Here is an 18,519-nt window from a genome sequence, read left to right on the forward strand (position 1 = left end):
AAACCTCATCAGGCTTTCCCATCGCCGCCGTCAGGGCATTTAGCCGGGGCTGCTCTCAGCCAGTTCCTGGTGAATTCATGACCAGGGACTTGTAGAGGGTGGAAGACCTAAGGCTGGCTGCAGTGGGAGGCAGGTGGGTTCGAGAAAGGCTCGAGTTCAAACAGGATGAAGTGTGGGGACCTGAAGTCAAGTGCCCAGTCGAGAAGATGACCAGATCCAGGGCTGCGGGAAGGCTGAGCGGGGGACAGTCACCTTGAGCCAGTTGTGTGATCTCTTGGCGATCTCGTAGGTGGCATCAACATCCAGGGTTTTCACCATGAGCCCCTCGCAGGAATCTGAAGGAGACATAGAAGTGAGGCCCTTGGGAAGCCCTGGCTCACAGCGGCCAGAGCAGGCAGGTTCTGGGCAAAGTGTCCAGGGTGGGGTGGGGAGCAGGCAGGCGAGACCTCAGCAGGCAGAGGCAGAGGCAGAGGCACGGGTGCCCTCACCTCTCACGGACTGCTCCAAGAACTCGGCAATCTGGTCCATGTCCTTGGTGTCCAGGGAGGTGGCGAAGACAAACTCGCCCTCTGTCTCCACGAAGTTCTCCCGGAGCAGCTGCCGGCGTCGGGAAAGGGGCTCACGTACCAAAGACTGAGGGGGCAGGGCGAGAGAAGGGAAAGAGACGGAGGAAAGCCTTACCAGGGAAGAACCAGGCCAAAGGAAGGACTCTGAGCATTTTAAGAACAGGGCTGGTCAGCAGCCAGGGGGCTGGAGACCATTTAGATTCTGGTGACCTCAGGGGCATAAGACGGGGCCACGGCCCTGCTGGAACTTGAATGGTCTCTTGTAACTCTGACTAGGGGTCCTTTTTTAAACACTGGTTGGATAAAGGCACAAAGAAGCCTCTGACCGTCAGGCTGTTAACACAGACATGTTTCTGAGAACCTATTTTCTATGTTATTCCAGGGGTTGGCAACCTTCGTCCATCAAGAACCAGATAGTAAATATTCTCAGCTCTGAGGGCTACTCTTTGTCACAACGGTTCAACTCTGCCTTTGTAGTTAGAAAGCAGCACCACAGATGCTAAGTAAGCGAGGGGTGTGGTGGCATTCCAACAAAACTTTCTTTACAAAGACAGGTGTGGGATGGGTCTGGCCCAGGGCCGCAGGTGCGGAGCCCCGTGAGGCTGAATCTATGCCCGGGAAGCACTGCCGGCTTACACTCACCAGCAAACACACCAGCCTTGTGGAAATTAACCCACTCTCTACGCTCCTATTGGCCTTGATTGAATTAACCACACCCTTTATGCTCTAAGTTCTGAGGGTCACGCACAGCCCTGCTGGGAATCACTCGAACAGATTCAAAGCTGCACGTGGCAGGAAGCCTTGTTCTTGCAAACCATCAAGCAGGCTGAGCACATTACGGGGAAGCAGAGGGAAGAGCGAGGAAAGGAAAGAAGTCACCTCGCTCGGCCCTCCATCCATCCCCGGGGAGGCTCGGCCCTCCTCTACCAGGCAGAGGCGGGATGCTCCCTGAGACAGGGCACTCCCTCCTCCTGGGTGGCCTGTTCCGTCTCTGCGAGGGCACAGAATGTGGCAGTGTCTCAACGGCCCTGAACTCATTCACTCCCTTTGGGTATCGATCCTTTCCCCGACTCTAGCCTAAGGGAAGATTCTGAAAGAAAGGTGGTAATCGTAGCAGTGACGGGCAGCAGCTGAGCATCTTAACTGCCCCCTCAGTGCTGGGCACGGTGCTGGGAGCACGTCAGAGACGCGCTCAGCCAGTGCTGTCCAACAGACATGTCGCGTGACCGCATTTGTAATTTTACAGTTTCTGGAGCCACATTCAAAAGAAACAGATGAAATATATTATTTAATAATATACCTTATTTAACCCAATGTGTAAAATAGTGTTATTTCAACATGTGATCAATATAAAAATTATCAAGAAGGTATTTTAGCTGATCTTTTCTCGGACTGAATCTTCCACGTTCAGCACGTATTTTATCCGTCTAACACATCTCACGTCAGACCTGCCACATTTCAGGTGCTCAGCTGCTCCGTGGGGCTGCTGGCTGCGGCACTGGGTAGCGCAACACAGCTGATCTGTCAGACATGCTCCGAGGAAGGTGTTACCCCTTTCTACAGAGATCAGAGGCTGAGAGCTTGAGTCGCTTGCCCTATATCACCAGCTGGGAAGTGTGTCGTTGGGATAGACAGCCGAGGTGGTCTGATTCTACACACTTAACCATTATGGTTGTCCTCTCATCTTTCAAAATATTCCCTGGGATGAATATTTTACAACAGAAAAACACCAGTGATGGAAAAAGCCTAAGCGTCCATTTGGAGGACGATCAGGGAAAGCAGTTTACAATCACTACTGGGAAGGAACTAGTGTTACCTGCCCCGCAGAGTAACAGAGAGGGACCAGAAGTACTGAGCCAGGAGGAGAACTGAGTGGGTGTCATGGAAAAGTGACTCAAAGCAGCAGGAGAAAGGGATTCAGTCAATAAATGGTAGACTGAGACAAATGACTTGTCATTTGTTCAAAAGAAAGCCAGATCACCCACTTCCTGCCTGGCACACACACACGTGCAAATTCCAGCTGGAACACAGATTTCAAAGCAAAACACAAAACTTTAAAAATACTAGAAGAAAAACTAAGTGAAAGCTTTTAGAATGCTAGGGAAAGAATGGCCTTTTTTAATTTTTCTTTTTTTTTTTTTTTTTTAAATCTTGGGGATAAGGATGCATTAAGGGGAAAAACAATGTTTGACTACATAAAAATAATAGTTAAAAACAAGTTCTATAGAACAAAAAAGACCAAAAGGCAAAAACCAAATAAGAAGGAACATTTGAAATGCTCATGGCATGAAGGACCCAGCGGAGCAGGTACAATCAAAACATGAAAAAAAAACCCACGAAGCGTCAGATGATATCCCCCTACCCCCACAAAACCATGGGAAACAAAATCAGAATTCTTTCGGTTTTCCTACAGTTATTTTATGAGATTAAATGCTATTCTTCATTTGCATCATGAGGTGGGTGGTTTAGGCACTGGACGCGTTTCAGCATTAGGACCACAACTGGCTTCGCTCCACTAGTAAGTGGGAAGGGCCAGTTGTCACTGTGCAGCGACTAGACCGTCAAAGATTATCTGGGATGAAGATGGTGATGGCGCTTCCACGCCAGCCACTGTGCTTCACGCCTGTGTCCCACCACCTAACCTGCCTGTAACAGACAGAGCAAGGGCTACTGTTAGGTCTTTATTATGGATACGGAACCTGAGACACAGAGAGGTTCAGTCACTCACCTGTGGCCACACAGCTAGGAGGGGAGAGCTGGGGTATGAGAGCAGGTGGCCTGGCTCCAGACTCAACCACACCTACCCTGGAACAGTGGTTCTCAAACCTTTTAGTCTCAGGACCCCTTCACACTTGAAATTTATTGAGAACTCACTCCAGAGGGCTTCTGTGTATGTGGGTTGCGTCTCTCGATATTTACCATGTTAGTGATACAGTATTAATTATACTGTATTCACTGTGACCATATTAAAAGTGAGAAATCTCGAAAACATTAATTAATTAAAAAAAAATAATCCAGTACGTTAACCCAACCTCTTTATGAAACATGTCTACATTTTTAAAAAGTTAGTGAGAAGGGTTTTTACATTTTAGAAAATTCTTTAACATCTGGCTTAACAAAGGTTGGATTCTCATATCTGCTTCTGCATTCACACGGCTACAGTACGTGAAGAAAATCTGCCTCACAGATGGTAAGTTTGAAAAGGGAGGGCCTCCCAGACCCCCACAGGGGTCCTAGAACCTCGCTTTGATAAATGTTGCCCCGGTGTGGCCTCCCAGCTCAGTGACATAGCAGAGTCAGAAATGAAACTCAGACTGCTGGCTCCCAAGCTCATACAGCACCTGTCACCCCCGGCCACCCTGGAAGTGAAGCCGGAACTCACCTCTCCATTGAGGTAGATGAGGTCGAAGGCGTACAAACACACCTGCACCTGGATCTCAGCTGCATCCACCTCCTGGGTTGAAGCAGAATACAGGGCAGAGGTGGGAGACGTGAGCCAGGGCCTGGCTAGGTCCCCTCCCGTCGTGCCTGTGGCAGACACCGTTGTCACCTTCCACTCTCCCCTTCTCCCCAGCTAACAGGTCGCACACCTGTGACTGTGGCAATGCTGGTGGCCCCAGGCACCAAACTGTGATGGCTCTCAGCTGATCCCAACAACCTCCTTCCCCTTTGCCAGGTATTTCCTCTCCCAGCCTCCCTTGCAGCTAATGATGGGGACATGATACGATTCCGGTGAATGAGAGTAAAGAAGTTAGCTAGGGTGCGGGTTGCGGGGGCTCCTAGAACAGATTTTCTTTCATAAGGAGACACAGAGATGTAGAAAATAGCTCTTCCCCTGTCCTACTTGGCATGCTGGGATAAGAAAGCAACGGCTGGAGCTGTGGCAGCCATATTGCAAAAGGTTGAGACCTGCTCCCCGACTGACACTCTGTCCCTCTGGAGATTGGGCAGGGCTGGAAGATGAGGGAGCACGGGACACGGCAGGCAGTGAGGCTACCTTGCGTTTGCGGGTGGTGAGCACTTGGAATGGCTGGATCTGCTTCTTCTCCCGGTCCCAAGCCACGGCTTCAGTGTCCAGGATAAAGGACGTGACCGACGGAAGTTTAATCTGAAAGAGGAAGGGGGAGACCCAGGCCTGGTGAGACGTGGAGGATGAGGCCGCAGACAGACACAGGGAAACAAAGTTCCTTCTCCAGCAGCAGCTCTCAAGGTCCCCTGACGACCTGGGGCCAACAAGCCCCCTGCTGCACCGAGCTGACCAGGACAGGCCTTGGTTCTTTGTACCAGTAACGAGAGCCCCGCCCGAGCGAAAGCAGGTGACACACCCACCTTGGGGATGCGGCTGATGACGTCGGGGTACTTTTCAGTATTGTCTTCTTGATTCCTGCTAAAGATCTTCACCTCCCCGCCTTCTAACATATGGATCTGCAACAGCGGGAGAGGGGAGAGGAAATCAGCCCGGTCTACCCCAGTGCCCCCTCCTTTCTCTTCTGACCCCACTTTCACTGGCCGAAGGTTCCAGAAGCTCTGGAGGAGGAACTGGTTCAGAGACCTGAGCCAATTATCTCTGTTCAAACAGCACCTCCCACTCGGGTGTGAAAGCCCCACCATGTTTTCTTCACCATCGCAATCCCTCCTCCTCTCGTGCTGCGTATGTATTTGTGGATTTGTCTGGACGTCGTTATGCTGTGAATATCATCCTGGGTTTCACTGGTAATTTACTTATTTCCATAGTCTGGTCACGGTCCTCAAGCAGAGCTCCATCTACGTCATCTTACATGCATGTTACCTCAAGTAACAGTTGTGTGTGGGATAGAATATGTGACTTGAAACGTATATGTATGTATATATTGTAAATCACCGTCACTGTTGTAATTCATTGGTTTTTTCTTTTCTCAACACTGTATTTTAAGGTCCATCTATGAAGCCAAAGGTCCATCGACTCCACTATTTGTAACCGCCTCAAAGCACCACAGGGTGGCACCCTCCACGCTTGCTCACCCATCCCCAGGCGATAAACCAGAATATGGACCCAACTCCCTGCCAAGGCACTAAAGCCACTAGAAGTGTCCTTACAGACTGGACAGGCAGGGTCAAGCACTGGATCACGGGACACAGCGTCCGTAATTTCACCGAGGGTTACGCACGCGCCTGTTATAATGAACACATTCACCAGCAGGGCACGAGCACAGCGGACATTTGTTGAGCTCTCACTGCTATGGGTCAGGAATTTTGATGATTTTATCGAATAAAATTGATTTTCCGATGAGCCAGTGAGGTCGTTATCATACCCATTGCACGTAGGTGGGAACTAAGTCTCAAGAGACGTGCGGTCAGACAGGCAGTGCACAGAGGAGTGCAGGGGGCTGGGGTCTGACTGCCCCCACGCCCCTGCTCCTTGGCACTTTCCTTTCCGCTGAAGGATGCGTCCGGCCCCATACCTGTGCCCTCTGCCCATCGTATTTGTACTCGCAGGTGAAAGCTGCCTCCTCGAAGCGTTTCAGGACCTCGCTGACGCCCCTGGTCGGGTGGGCCAACATTGGCTTTAGGGGGACCCCTGGGAGGGGGGAGAGAGGGTGAGTCATGGAAGACAGTAGAGGGGCTGCTAATTGTGACGACTGCTAACTGCACACAGGAGTCATGTGTGCAAGGTCCGGGTCACACCCTCACAAGCAGTCCGGCTATCCCCTTCTCTCGTTCCCTCATCTCGAAATCCAGAACAGAGACGTGAGCCATCTATAATTACGTACATTAGGGCGACAAACTTGGGATGACAAAGTGGCAAGACAGAAGAAATCTGGGTCCCTGGGTGATCTCTGGAGCAGAGCCAAGTGCCCTCCCTGGCTGCCTGTCTTCCTCTGGACTCATGTGAGAGAGAGAGATCCTGTCTGGCCTGAGCCACTGCGTTTTGGGGTATCTCTGCTCCAGCAGCTTCATCAACACCCGATCTAATACAGAGGGAGACCCCAAGGAGAAACGGCGTGGGTCTGAGCACCAGGGGACAGGGTCCCATCCTCACAGATGAGGGAGTCTGCAGGTTCTCAGAGGGCTGCCTGGGAGTGGGCACCTCACAGCCACCCCGAGGGTGGAAGCCAAAGCCAGGGGAGCCTGCAGGAGGGCGCGGGTGCTGCGCAGACCTCCCCAGGGCGCCGGGTGGCTCGTACCTGGACTCAGCCGGCAGTGCTCCGGGAGCCGCTCCAGGCTGTGCTGTAGCAGCACAGGGACAATCCGCTCCAGGTCAGGCACCTCACTGCGGTTGTGGGGAGGTGGGGAGAACAAAGGGGGAAGTGTCTGCAGAACTCAGGCAGCCTGGATACGCCGCACTCTGGCTGCAGTATGGACTTCTGCCTGCCTGTCACCTTGTCCCAGGGGCTGGTCCCACCTGTCCCTGACTCCTCCTGTCACCCTGTCTCTGTCACGGTCCTCCCTCAGTGTCACTACACATCACTCTCTCCCTTGGTCTGAGCTGCCACTGCCCCCCGTCCACAGTCGCCATCTCAGTGTGGCCGGCCCTGAGTCAGCTGCCAGGCGGGCCCTCACACGTGGCTGTCCCTGGAGTCCACTCCGTCACTGCACACAGGTCCTGAGCCCTCTGCGCCGGTCACCAGCCCCTCTGGTGACCCCTCTCATGGCCTTTGTGCATGCACAGTCCTGCCTGCTGCTCTCAGCTCTGTCAGCCTCTCGGTGCCGCTCCCCATCCCTGTGCAAGACCCTTCACTGTTTGCTCCCTTCCTGATGTCACCATCCTGCGCCTAGCGCCACTCTTGTGTGGATCACCACCCTGCCCGTCATCGGCCCCATCATGGTCACTGACGCTTGCCAGCCGCTGGCCCCTCCCACATCATCCGTGGCCCCTCCAGCTCCCCCTGACCTCCTCACTCTGACCATGGCCCCTGGATCTCACCAGAACGTCTGCTTCAGGATCATGCCTTGCTCCTCCAGCCACGTCTTTCTGGCCTCTGCTGTCTTGCCCTTCCCTGCATCCAGCACGGCTGGGGGGAATTCTGAGACAAGACCCACCGGAAGAGCCTTGGGATGCCCGACCCCCGCACTACCCTAGGGTCCACAGTGGGTGATGTGTTGCACAGCAAGGAATGTAAACACAGTGCCGGGGACACTGTCCTCAGGGAAGGCGCCTGGAGTGGCAGTGGGAGGCAGAATCACGTTGGGGAGGAGTGCATGGACTTCTGGGAAGAAGGGCAGCCCAGGTTAACTCAAGTGGTGGGCACCGGGACTGGTCATAGGGGCTCACCTTGGCCTGGGGGTGTGAGGCTCACGGCCTGGGCGAGGGCGGCCAGCACTGACTGCTCTGCCAGCCCGAGGCGCAGGCGTCCACTCAGGGCTCTGCGAAGAGAGCAGGCAAGGCGCAGTGGGCACATCCGCACCTGTCCAATTTTGACCTCTATACCTGTCTCTGCCTCCTCCAGTCTCCCCCACCGTGACCCTTTGGAAACCCTCTCCTCAAAACCAGAACAACCTTCACAGCCAGAAGGGACCCAAGACATCACACAGACCCATTGAACAGATGAGGAAACTGAGGCCAACCAGTAACAATCATGACTACTGGCATTTCCTGGGGACAGCTGACCTGGAACTGGGACACAGCCTGCCCCACTGGTGCCCGTGTAATGGTCAAGGACCTGTCCCCAGCACAGGCCTTGTTCTGAGCCAATGACCTGGAGCACAAGGCTGAACTCCCTTGTGCCTCTATCTCCCCCTCTAAACCAGGGTGAGGATAACAGGGCCTGCCTCGCAGAACTGCAGAGAGGAACTGACGGGATAAAGCATGTGGCCCAAGGCAGGGCACCCACGAAATGCTCCAGGATGTCAATGGTTTCTTCACTGTCGCGGCAACCACCTGTCTCCTGTACGTACTGCACTTGGCTCAGGCCAAGGCAGACGTCACCAATCGATCATGGCACTCTTTCCCCACAGCCCAGGACACTTGTGCAAGCAGTATTACCAACAAGAGGAGCTAGTGTCCCATCCGACCACGCAGGGCCGGGCTCCTGGCTCACGCTGCTCTCGTCCAAGGTCAGGGCACCAGCAGTGGTCCCAGCCTCCAGTCCCCCGCCTTCACCTCCTCGCACCTCACGGCCATACTCACCTGGCAATGAATCGGGCTTCTGAGTGGCGGCAGGCAACAAAGAGGCCTTTGATGATGTCCATCTTCCTGGTTGTGGACTGAAGAGGTGGGGGAACAAGGTCAGGGCCTGGGGGTGAAGGGGACACCTCCTCCCTGCCCCTTGCCTCCCCACTTCCTACAGCCACACGCTCAGTAGAAAGGGCCAGCTCTCCTTCTTGCCCCCCTCTCTAGCTTTATTTAGCATATAATTATTGTCACATGGCAGACACCAGATCAGCTGCCAGAATCTCAAGAGGAGGTTCAGTCTTGAGGACGGGAAGAAGGAATGGCAGGTCCGCACCCCACAGGCAGAACTGAAGCGATCCTGCCCCAGAGAGTCTAACCAGAGCCCTCTTGCCACACGCGTGGTTTTGGGTCCCCGAGGTGAGGAGCAGAGGGTCTGGGGATGGAAGTAAGCACCGCGCCCCACTCACAGCACTGCCAGCGAGCCGGGCGATGTCTCGGAATTTGGCGAAGACCCCAGAGGCGGTGAGGGCGGGTGGGGGCAGCATGAGCCTCTGGGTGCTGCGGCTGCTCTCGGCCACCAGCCCCATGTCACCCTTCTCGGCTGCCTCAGCCCGGACAGACTCAAGCTGCCGACCTTGGGGGACGAGAGAGCCAGGTGGTGAGGAGCGTGGCTGCACCTCCCTTCTCTGGGGACCTGGCTGCATCTGCTCCAGCTAGGTGTCCTGGGGGCGACTCCCCGATTTCCCCAGTCCTAACACTCACCCACTTGTTGAAATAGCTCACTAAACACCCGCCTCCCTTCACATCAGGTGTTAAGAGGCCTATTAGATGTCCACATGGAGTGAGGTAGGCAGTTGGATGAGCACGTCAACACGGGAGCGATGCCCAGGGTGGCGATGCCCAGGGTGGCGGTGTCAGTATGCAGATGCGATTCAGAGCCACGGGGTAGGATGAGATCAGCAGGGGAGCAAGTGTACACAGAAAAGGCAGCCAAGGGACCCTTTCCCTGTCCCCCAGTTGGTCATGCACACCCTCCAGCAGGGACCAATAAACCTGTGCGCTTTAATTGTTCTTATTCTATCTTTTTGAAGTCCCCAGTTTAAACACAGGATGTTTTCTGGCCTTTCTCATTGTCCAGACTGGGTCCCACAGGCACCCCTCACTGTTAAGAGCAGGAGGCTGGGAAGACAGTTAACACACGGCTCTGACCAACACTTCTCACTCCATCAGAACCACAACTCCTTCTTCTCATATAATAAGAGGTTGAGAGCAGACAGCTGCTGACACCGGTGTCCCCGCCCAGCAGTGCCACGGGGCGGAGGCCACTCTGCCCTTTGGCACTTGTCCTTAGAATGTTAGCACGAAGGCCCTTTGTGTCACTCCTTTCTATTCTGAAAAGAAATGCAGACATGATATAACCTACAGACACTGTCATTTCGCTATAATGCCCTGACTGTAAAACATACACGGAACAGCAGGAAAGCACTTTCTAATGAAAGAGCACGCATTTCCATCTTTGGCTGCCGGCTACTGCACTCGAAGATGAGAAGCGACGTAACGAAGTGGTCGGGCCCACTGCCTGCACGTGGAATTGCACAAAAGGGGCAGCAACAAGTGTGAGCCTTCACATGTGTGGTATGTGGAAATGTGCACTGTCAGTAGTGCTGGGCTTTTCCAAAATGCTGACCAGCTCTTAATAAACCTGGGGCTGGGCAGCCATCGGGGCCATGAGGAGACGCATTGAGTGTGTGCGCTAACAGGCTGAGGAGGTGCTTCTTGATGGCCGCCAGACACAGGTCGCTCACCTGCTCCCAAGCTGAAATGTGCCTGTCCCTCCCTCGTGTCCTGTCCTGGTGCTGGATCCATCGTCCACCGAGTCGTCACATAAAACGCCCAGGCAGTCGTTGCACCGCCTCCGTCCCTGGCCCCCCGAGCCCAGCTGGTCCTTCCTATTCCCGTCTCTCTCGGCTCCTGCCCTCTCCTCTGCTCCCCACAGCCTCGGCCCCAGCTCCTCCTGCCTTGAACCTTCACCCCGGCCTCCTCCATGGACTCCTGCTTTCCTGTCCGTCCTCCACACAGCCCAGAACCAACCTGGCCCCTCGTCTGCTCACGAGTCTTCTGTGGCTCCCCGACGCCCTCACAACGAACACCGAGCACCGAGGCCCTTTGGCACAGGCCAGCCTCTCCATAAGCACTGGGGTTCAGCTGCTACGGGCAAGCAGCCCCGCCCATATCCCCTTCTTTCCTCGTCTCCTCTGGGTCCCTCCTGCTCTCCTGGTCAGGCCTGCAGGACCTGTGCCACCTCCCTAAGTCCCAGCCCTCAGGCCAGCCCCCGACCCTGTTCTTCGCCTGCAGCCTCTTTCCAGCCGCACTGCCCACACTCCCCCGCCAATCCATCGCATCGGGCCCCTCGTCGGCCTCTCTTCAGAGTCCCTCTCCATCACCTCAGGCCTTCCCCAAGCTCCCCTCCTGTCAGAGCTTCCACCACAGCCCCTCCGTACCTGTGGCCTGGGCCACCGCCTTGAGAAGGATGCCGTCTCCGACGCCAAGCTCCAGGCCCTGCTGGGGCGGCCCAAGGTGGTTGAGGCTAAGGTAGATGATGGGGAGAAGGTCTGGAGGTGACAGGGCCACCACAGAGCGCAGCAAGTTGCTCAGCGTCTCCACCATCCGGAGCCTGGAGGAGGGGGCGACTCCTGGGTGAGGAACAGAGCCCGAAAGCACCCACCCCCTAGGGAAGGCACCCACCCCAGCCAGGACAGCCCGATTCATTACCGAGCAGAAACCTCCTCGATCTTCTCAAAGGTCCGGGCCACAGCCAAATAAGGGACCCTGGGGAAAGAGACACACGTGCTATCCCTCACCCAGCCACCTCCCCATGCCTCCCTGGGGACAGCCTTGCTAATTCCCAAATGCACGCCCACCCGTAACGCGCTCGCTCCCCAGGGTTTTCTCTCTGTCCCCTTCAATGCTGCTGTGTCCCCAAAACATGAAGAGAGAGATTTGACAGTTTCCTCCAACTGAGGCCACCGGTGAGAAGGCCCCCCACAGTGACAGGGTCTGGGGTAAGACAGCACGGGGAAGGACCGCCTCACTTCTGGCCCGGCCCCCAGCAGGCGTCTTCTACAGGATGGTAGTTGTTCTTGGCAGGGTTGTAGCTGCATGGGTCCAGGGGGCTGTGGAGGCAAAAGGGAGATTAGACTGAATAGGTGCCTGGGTCAAAGAGAAGCCATTCCTCCAACTAATATTTACTGGGCACCTATTTATGGGCCAGGCCCCGTTCTAGACACAGAAGTAAATGAAAACGAAGTTTGCTAACCTAGAGCTCACATTTGAGTGGGCGAGTCTGGGGAAAAATAAACAATTTTAGGCATTAAGAAAATATTTCCGAAAAGAAAATAAAACCAAGTAGGGGGAGAAAGACGGATAGCAGGTACTACTTCAGAGGGTGGTTGGGGAAGGCGGGAGAGGAGACATATGGGCAGAATGACATGAACGGTGAGCCGAGTGGGGATCAGGGAGAAGACCATCCGGGCAGGGGAAACAGCAAGTGCAAAGGCCGTGAGGTAGAGAGAAACACACTCGACATGTCTGAGGAACAAAAAAGGGGTCAGCATGGTTAGAGTGGACAGTATGATCTGACTATCTTGTAGAGCCCACTCTAAGAAACCAAAGACTCCTCTGGGCCTCTCCGCCAACCCCTCCCTCCTTCACCTTGGATGAGCAGAAAGGGACCAGGACTGGGTGTCACAAAGTGCCAGGTCCTGTACTAAGGTCCTGTAACACATCTGTTAGCAATTAGCCCTACAAGCAGGGATTTCTGTTTTCCAGACAGGGAAACAGGACACAAAGTGCTTAAGCAGCCTACCCACGATCACACAGCTAACAAGTAACAGGGCTCCAGAGACTGTGTTCTAAACCTCGGCATCATAAACAAACGCCTCTGGAAATGCCTCCCGCTGACCCCGTCGGAGCCAGCACAGTCCCGACTGCAGCCACACACTGGGTTCAAATCCCTGGGGCAGTGGCTGCCCCCTGCAAACCAGTGTCTCCATCATCCAGTGGAGCCACCCAGAGTCCTAGCATGACATGTAGTCGTCAGGGTAAGGAAGAAATCAAGGTGAAGGTTCCCACTCCTTGATGCGCTTTGTAGTGAGCATTTTTCAAACACTGATTCCCCAACCTCAGGCGTGTATCTCTACCAAAACTTGGGGCACAAAAGGGTACAGGAGAAGACTCCAGATTTTCTTCAGCTGATTCTGATGCACAGATCGGGCTGAGGACGGCAGAGCTGGGCCGTGCAGTAAACTCTACGGACTCAGTGTTTAGTGAGTGGCAGCCATGCTGGTTGTCTCTGTTATTACAAGAGGCAGCAGAGCACAGTGGGTAAGAAATTCTATAGCCAGACTGCCTGGTTCAAACCCCAACTCTGCCACGCTCCCCGTCTATGACCTAAGCAAGGCACTAAAATCACATAATAATTATTAGTAGTAGTAGTATTGTTATTATTATTATTAATAGCAGCAGGTACAACTTGCTGAGCTTGGCCATGGCCAGACTGTAGTCTAAATGCTCCAAATCCTCAGGAGGAGACTGCCACAGAAAGGCTAAGTCATTTCCCCAAAGTGACACAGCTGGCAAAGGTGGGGCTGGAATTTCTAACTACTCCACAATACTGCCCTGCCTCCTGCCTCACTTTTTTCATCTGTAGTATGGGGATGCTGACAGACCCTACACGTGGTGGTGCTGTGAGCAGTCGCTGCACCAGGACACAAAAGGCATGCCGCCTCGGGCCCGGCACACAGTCAACAGCGGATGAAAAGGTGTGCTTTCTGTCACCCATATGTCCCCATTTCACAGGGGAGAAAACTGGAGGTCCTGAAAGTCTGTCTCCTGCTGGAAGCCACCAGAGATGGACAGTGATCAGGCTGGGAACTACATAAGAAAACTGGTCATAGCATCACAGGAAATTAAAAACAGGACATAAAACTTCATGCGTAGTAGGACACCGATTTTGTTAGAGAAACTTATTTATAAATATGTAAGCACAGACACGTATCCAGGAGGCAAGATGGGGCAGTGAAGAAAGAGCCCAGGCTTAGGAATCAGAGGGACACGGGTCCCAGGCCTGTCCTAGCCCTACCTCCCTGTGTGACTTGGGGAAGCCAACCTAACCTCTCTGGGCAAATGGTTCCAATGTCTGTGAAATGGTCAAAATACCCACTTCCTTCACAGGACTACTGCACAGAAGAAGTAAAACAGCATAAAAAAAACCTTTAGCACCACACCTAACATAGCAGGGTTCAAGAAAAGGAGCGGACTATTCCTCCAGTGCTGTCACACCCTGAAATGGTGCCGTTTACTCTCATGATAAGGTCTCAACTGGAGTACAAAGCTGACATTAAGAATCCCCGAAACGCTTTCATCAGAGTAATTACAGCTGGAAGAATTTTTTGTGATTATCTGTCTCCTTTTTGGAGGCCTAGAATAAAATTAAAGAAACTTTGGCTCACTGCATCCTTCTTTTCAATCCACTGTCCTCTCTACTCAACAGCAGACACTGACTCACCCCTTGGGCTCCTCCTTTCTTGGGGTAACAGACTCCTCTTCTTTTACTTCTTTTTTGACTGCTGGCTTCCGGGGGGCTGGGAATAAAGCCAGGAAATTGTGGGTGCTATCCCCCACCCCACAACCGCTCTCCACCCAGCACTGCCCCATCGCCCTAGAGAGGGTGACAAGCCAGGAGAGATGAGTTAGACTTTCTAACTCAAGGGAAGACCAGAGGGATTTGCAGCTTTCTCCGGAGATAAACGCCCCTGCACAACCCCGGGAAGTGGCGGGGGACAAACTCACTGAAGAAACTGCTGAGCGTCCTGGGAGCCCTGGGGGGCTTAGCCGGATCCCCCTCCTGTGGTTCCTGCTTTATCGCCACCCCAGGCTCTGAACTGCTTTCTGTCGGGGGCTCTGCTCCTAAAAAGGTCACATGGTGATGATGCAAACTGTTTTGACCCCGACCCTTTCTTTTAACCCCAAGGTCTTTCTGACACTATAGAAAAACCTAACCAATTCTGCCCTTTTCCTCTCGTAAGTTTTGAGCCTCTCAGGCCTGATGCTTTTTTATCAGTACTAACTCCTGGAATTTTAGCATTTGGCCCGAAAATGGACACTTGTGGAGAGTGGCAAAAAGAAATCTCAGCCCGATGAGAAGAAAATGGCCCCACTTCTGCAGCTGCAGAAAAGCAGGTACAATTCGGCATCCTAAAAATGTCCCCATGGTGTTGTTTCTAACATAGGAGTCCCACAGACACCAGACACAGAGCTTGTTCTATGGCCTGTGAGGGTAATACTAACCTCTAAACTCCTATAACTCGGCCTAACCTTCCCGCTGGTCTAACTTAAAAAACTATTGCTCAAGTAATAAGAGTGTCTATGATTTCTGAAAGGTACATACTATTGGAGGATGAATGGTTCTTTCATTTTTTTCCCATGGAGGAAAAATAACAAAAATAATAATGATAAAATCAAGGACTCCCCTAGAATTTGCATTTAAATAACACATTTGAGAATCTATATCTCATTTACATGAACTATCCTCCAAGACATCTGACCTCAAAATCGAGAGATGGGGCTTCTGGGAGAAGAGGATTAGACACTCACTGCAGGTCTCTGGGGGCTCAGGAGTTGCCGTGTGTGGGTCCCCCTCTGCTGTTTCCTTCTCTGTGGCCTCTTCCGGCTCTGGGAGACTTTCTGCTTCTGCTGACAGAAATGTCAGATGGCAAAAAGTCACTTTGACATTTCAAATCACTAAGAACATTTCAACTCCCAAGACATTCTGCTCCATTTGTTCTTTCCAGAGCCAATCAAGTGTGTCTGTGAAGCAACGGGAGATGGTCGGCCTCCTGCAAGACGAGGACCTCCGAGGGGACCCAACCCCAGTGTTCGCCTGTGCAACTGAGCAAGGCCAGTCCATTCTTATAAACCATTATTTCAGAATTATTCACCTCAAAATTAGAGTTGCATATGATAACTTGTTACAGATTGTAATAGAAAATGTTAAAACTGACAGAAAAAAAGTTATACCTCCAGGGTAACAATAAAAATTGAATAAATTAACTTGGGAAAAATTTGCCTTAGTAGAAAGAAGTCACGCCACCCCCACGTCCCCAGACGCTAACAATAGCAGAAACTACACGATTTACAGCAAAATTTGTTCCTGACTAGAAATTGAGAACAGGAAATGAAATCTCAACCAAATTCAAATCGTTCCTGGGAAAGACGAACCTAATAAGGACCTGCTATTAAACAAACAAACTGACAGAAGCAAAGGCTGCAATTGTTATAATCTCAGCACCCAAACGCTCAATGGATCAGACCTTTATGACCGCATTTCCCAGGTGTCACCAAGATGCAGGGAACTCGCAAGGACACAGCAGAGTATTTGACATTTTCAAGGGAAACTGGTGACATCTGCTCGACACTGTATGAACTACCAGCCCAGTGTATTTTGGTTTTCAATATCAGGTCGTGTTCTTTCTAATTCTTGATGTTGTATTTCTGCAAAGCTGGGTTTTCACTGGTTGCTGTGATAAAAACCAAGTACTGCACAAAAATCAGTGGGGGACAGGAAACAGGAAATGAGGGTGGCAGTTCGCAACTAGATTCCAAAGTTGGACAAATGGTACAGCGTTTGTAAAAATATTAGTTTCCCTTTCAATGTGTGTGTGTTATTCTCAAGTGCTCAAGTTGCTAGAACATAGTTGTTTGAACCTAAGTACTTAAGACGTGGAACTGGTATGGTGTTGGCCCAGGGGTGCCATGAAAAATGACTGAGACACTGAGGGTGATGTGACAGTGTGGGAACCTCTGCTTTCCGGCAAAGTTTACAAGTAACAACAAATCATTCAGAGGGACATACTTTCATAAACTAAAGACAAAAAGGGAAACCACGTTTGAATGAACACTGAATTAAGACGGCACAATGAATGTATTCCAAAATGCTCTCCTAGCAAATCTCCCTGTGTGGCTGTGTGGAGCTCTGAGCGACGTTTCCGGATTCACGGACACAGGCATCAATCGGTGGGGCCCTGACACCTCTCAGACAGGCCCCGCCCTTCCAGATTGCACACATGCATGCGCACACACGCACGTGCACACCCACTTCTCTCCTCCAGGTGCCTCACCTCCTTCCTCCTTCTTCCTCTTGGCGTCTCCATCCTTGTCCTCGCTCTGCTCTTCCAGAACATTCTGAATTGTCCGTTTAGAAAGCTGCTTCCGAGCTGAGAAGGCAAAGGGCTCGGTGTGGCGGAATCACTGGCCCATGCGTCCCTGCCCCAATGAGCTCAGGCCCTGAGAAGGCTCTGAGTCCCATGCCCACAGCCACTGCCCCAGCTCGGCTGTCTCCTGGCTGTGTGACATGAGCAGGTTCCTTAATCTCTCTGTGCCTCACTCGCCCACGTCTGCAGAACGTTAACAATCCCAAGAAGTAAGCAATGATGTAACGGGCTTGGCCCACTCCCCGACGCTAGCAGACGCTCTCCGTGCACCACCTGCATCCCTGGGATCTTACCATCTCCATGTGTCCCAGACAGATTTTCCAGAACTTCAGAAGCCCGGAAGTGGCAGGGAATCAACAGGCCCTGGGAGTAACCCTCACCCAGGGACTGATGGTGCTGGTTTATGAACCCCCCAGCTGCGCGCACATCAGGTAGATAATTCTGAGCACACATTCATGCGGATTCCCAGAGCTTCCCCAGAGAACTAAGCGCTACTGCCCATTGTGGTGGCTGACCTAAGAACACATCTTTTAGTGGCTGCCTCTACTTCCCTGAATCACGGTCTTCATCCCACCTCCCACCCCCTCAAGAAACAACTTGCACTTAAATCTTTGTTTCCAAGTTTCTGAGCCGGCTTCTAAAAAACTCCATATTGAGGCACTAACACATGGTGAAGAAAAGGCAGCTGTAACCATTTTCATCCACTCTCACCTTCTCCTTGGTCTCCTGACCCCGTGACTCCTTCCCGTGGCCCCAGAGGGACCTTCTATCAGCTGTGGCTGGCACCGTCCCTCTCCTGCTCAAAAGCCGCCCACGCTTCCCCATTCCCCACTCCAGGGTAAAGTCTTTTAATCTCCACTCTGTCCTACCATCCTACCTAATCTCTCCCCACTTGACCTAACTTCCCATGACACGTATGCATAATACTTTATTTTCCAACTTCGCTGAATTGCTACTTTCCCAAACACAACGTGCCGTGTCACACCTCCGGGCCTTTGCACATGCTGTTTAGCGGTCCTTTGGGACAAGGTTCAACTGTCACTTCCTCTAAAAGGAATTCCCTGACACCCCCCCAGGACAAATCTTAGTGTCAGCGCCGAGCTCCCAGCAGCCCTGAGCCACTCAGCCATTTCGTTATGATCACCTCTCCCACAGGTCTGAGCTGCCCCTTCAAGCTTGCAGCCCTCCCCTGGCTCCCCAGCACCCACAGGACAAAGCCCAGCCTCCTCAGTCTCACATGCAAGACCGTCGGGGAGCCAGCCCCCACTCTCCTCCCTACCTCATCTCTTTCCACACACTATCCCCAAACTCTCCCTGCTCCCCTAATCAGTTCTTCTCCAGAATCACTGAAGTGTATGGGCCTCCCAAACATGCCATGCTGTTCTACCTCGAGGCCTCTGCACATGCTGTTTGTGGCTGTGACACTTCCCATCGTCTTTCTCAACACCACGAACCCTAAACCACACACGGGCAGCGGATGGTGGAGCTGTGCTTTTAACCACAATGTTAAGATCGGAGCTGTCATGAGGATGGCTGCCTGGGGCAGAAATCCAAGTGGGGATAAAGACAGGCAACTGTAAGGGCAGGGCTG

At 52.7% G+C, this 18,519-nt stretch overlaps 1 protein-coding gene across 4 annotated transcripts in view; it reads right to left on the reverse strand.

Annotated features, from left to right (window-relative positions):
* Positions 1-18,519, reverse strand: part of LIG1 (DNA ligase 1) — a 33,516-nt gene that overhangs the window by 5,125 nt on the left and 9,872 nt on the right. For 2 of the 4 annotated variants that reach the window (XM_081030610.1, XM_081030611.1), the window contains exons 6-23: positions 16,836-16,931; positions 15,313-15,408; positions 14,509-14,625; positions 14,225-14,300; positions 11,751-11,831; positions 11,431-11,487; positions 11,160-11,332; positions 9,126-9,292; positions 8,674-8,750; positions 7,819-7,910; positions 7,471-7,570; positions 6,731-6,816; positions 6,008-6,123; positions 4,896-4,991; positions 4,564-4,674; positions 3,949-4,020; positions 489-633; positions 253-335 (exon numbers count right to left, since the gene is read on the reverse strand). In XM_081030610.1, the coding sequence (XP_080886736.1) occupies positions 253-335; positions 489-633; positions 3,949-4,020; positions 4,564-4,674; positions 4,896-4,991; positions 6,008-6,123; positions 6,731-6,816; positions 7,471-7,570; positions 7,819-7,910; positions 8,674-8,750; positions 9,126-9,292; positions 11,160-11,332; positions 11,431-11,487; positions 11,751-11,831; positions 14,225-14,300; positions 14,509-14,625; positions 15,313-15,408; positions 16,836-16,931 (1,841 nt within the window). Of the gene's footprint in view, positions 1-252; positions 336-488; positions 634-3,948; positions 4,021-4,563; positions 4,675-4,895; positions 4,992-6,007; positions 6,124-6,730; positions 6,817-7,470; positions 7,571-7,818; positions 7,911-8,673; positions 8,751-9,125; positions 9,293-11,159; positions 11,333-11,430; positions 11,488-11,750; positions 11,832-14,224; positions 14,301-14,508; positions 14,626-15,312; positions 15,412-16,835; positions 16,932-18,519 lie in introns of all 4 variants that reach the window. The other 2 variants (XM_081030612.1, XM_081030609.1) reach the window with 1 other exon arrangement.

Source organism: Rhinolophus hipposideros, assembly GCF_964194185.1.
Source record: "Rhinolophus hipposideros genome assembly, chromosome: 21".
NCBI lineage: Eukaryota > Metazoa > Chordata > Mammalia > Chiroptera > Rhinolophidae > Rhinolophus > Rhinolophus hipposideros.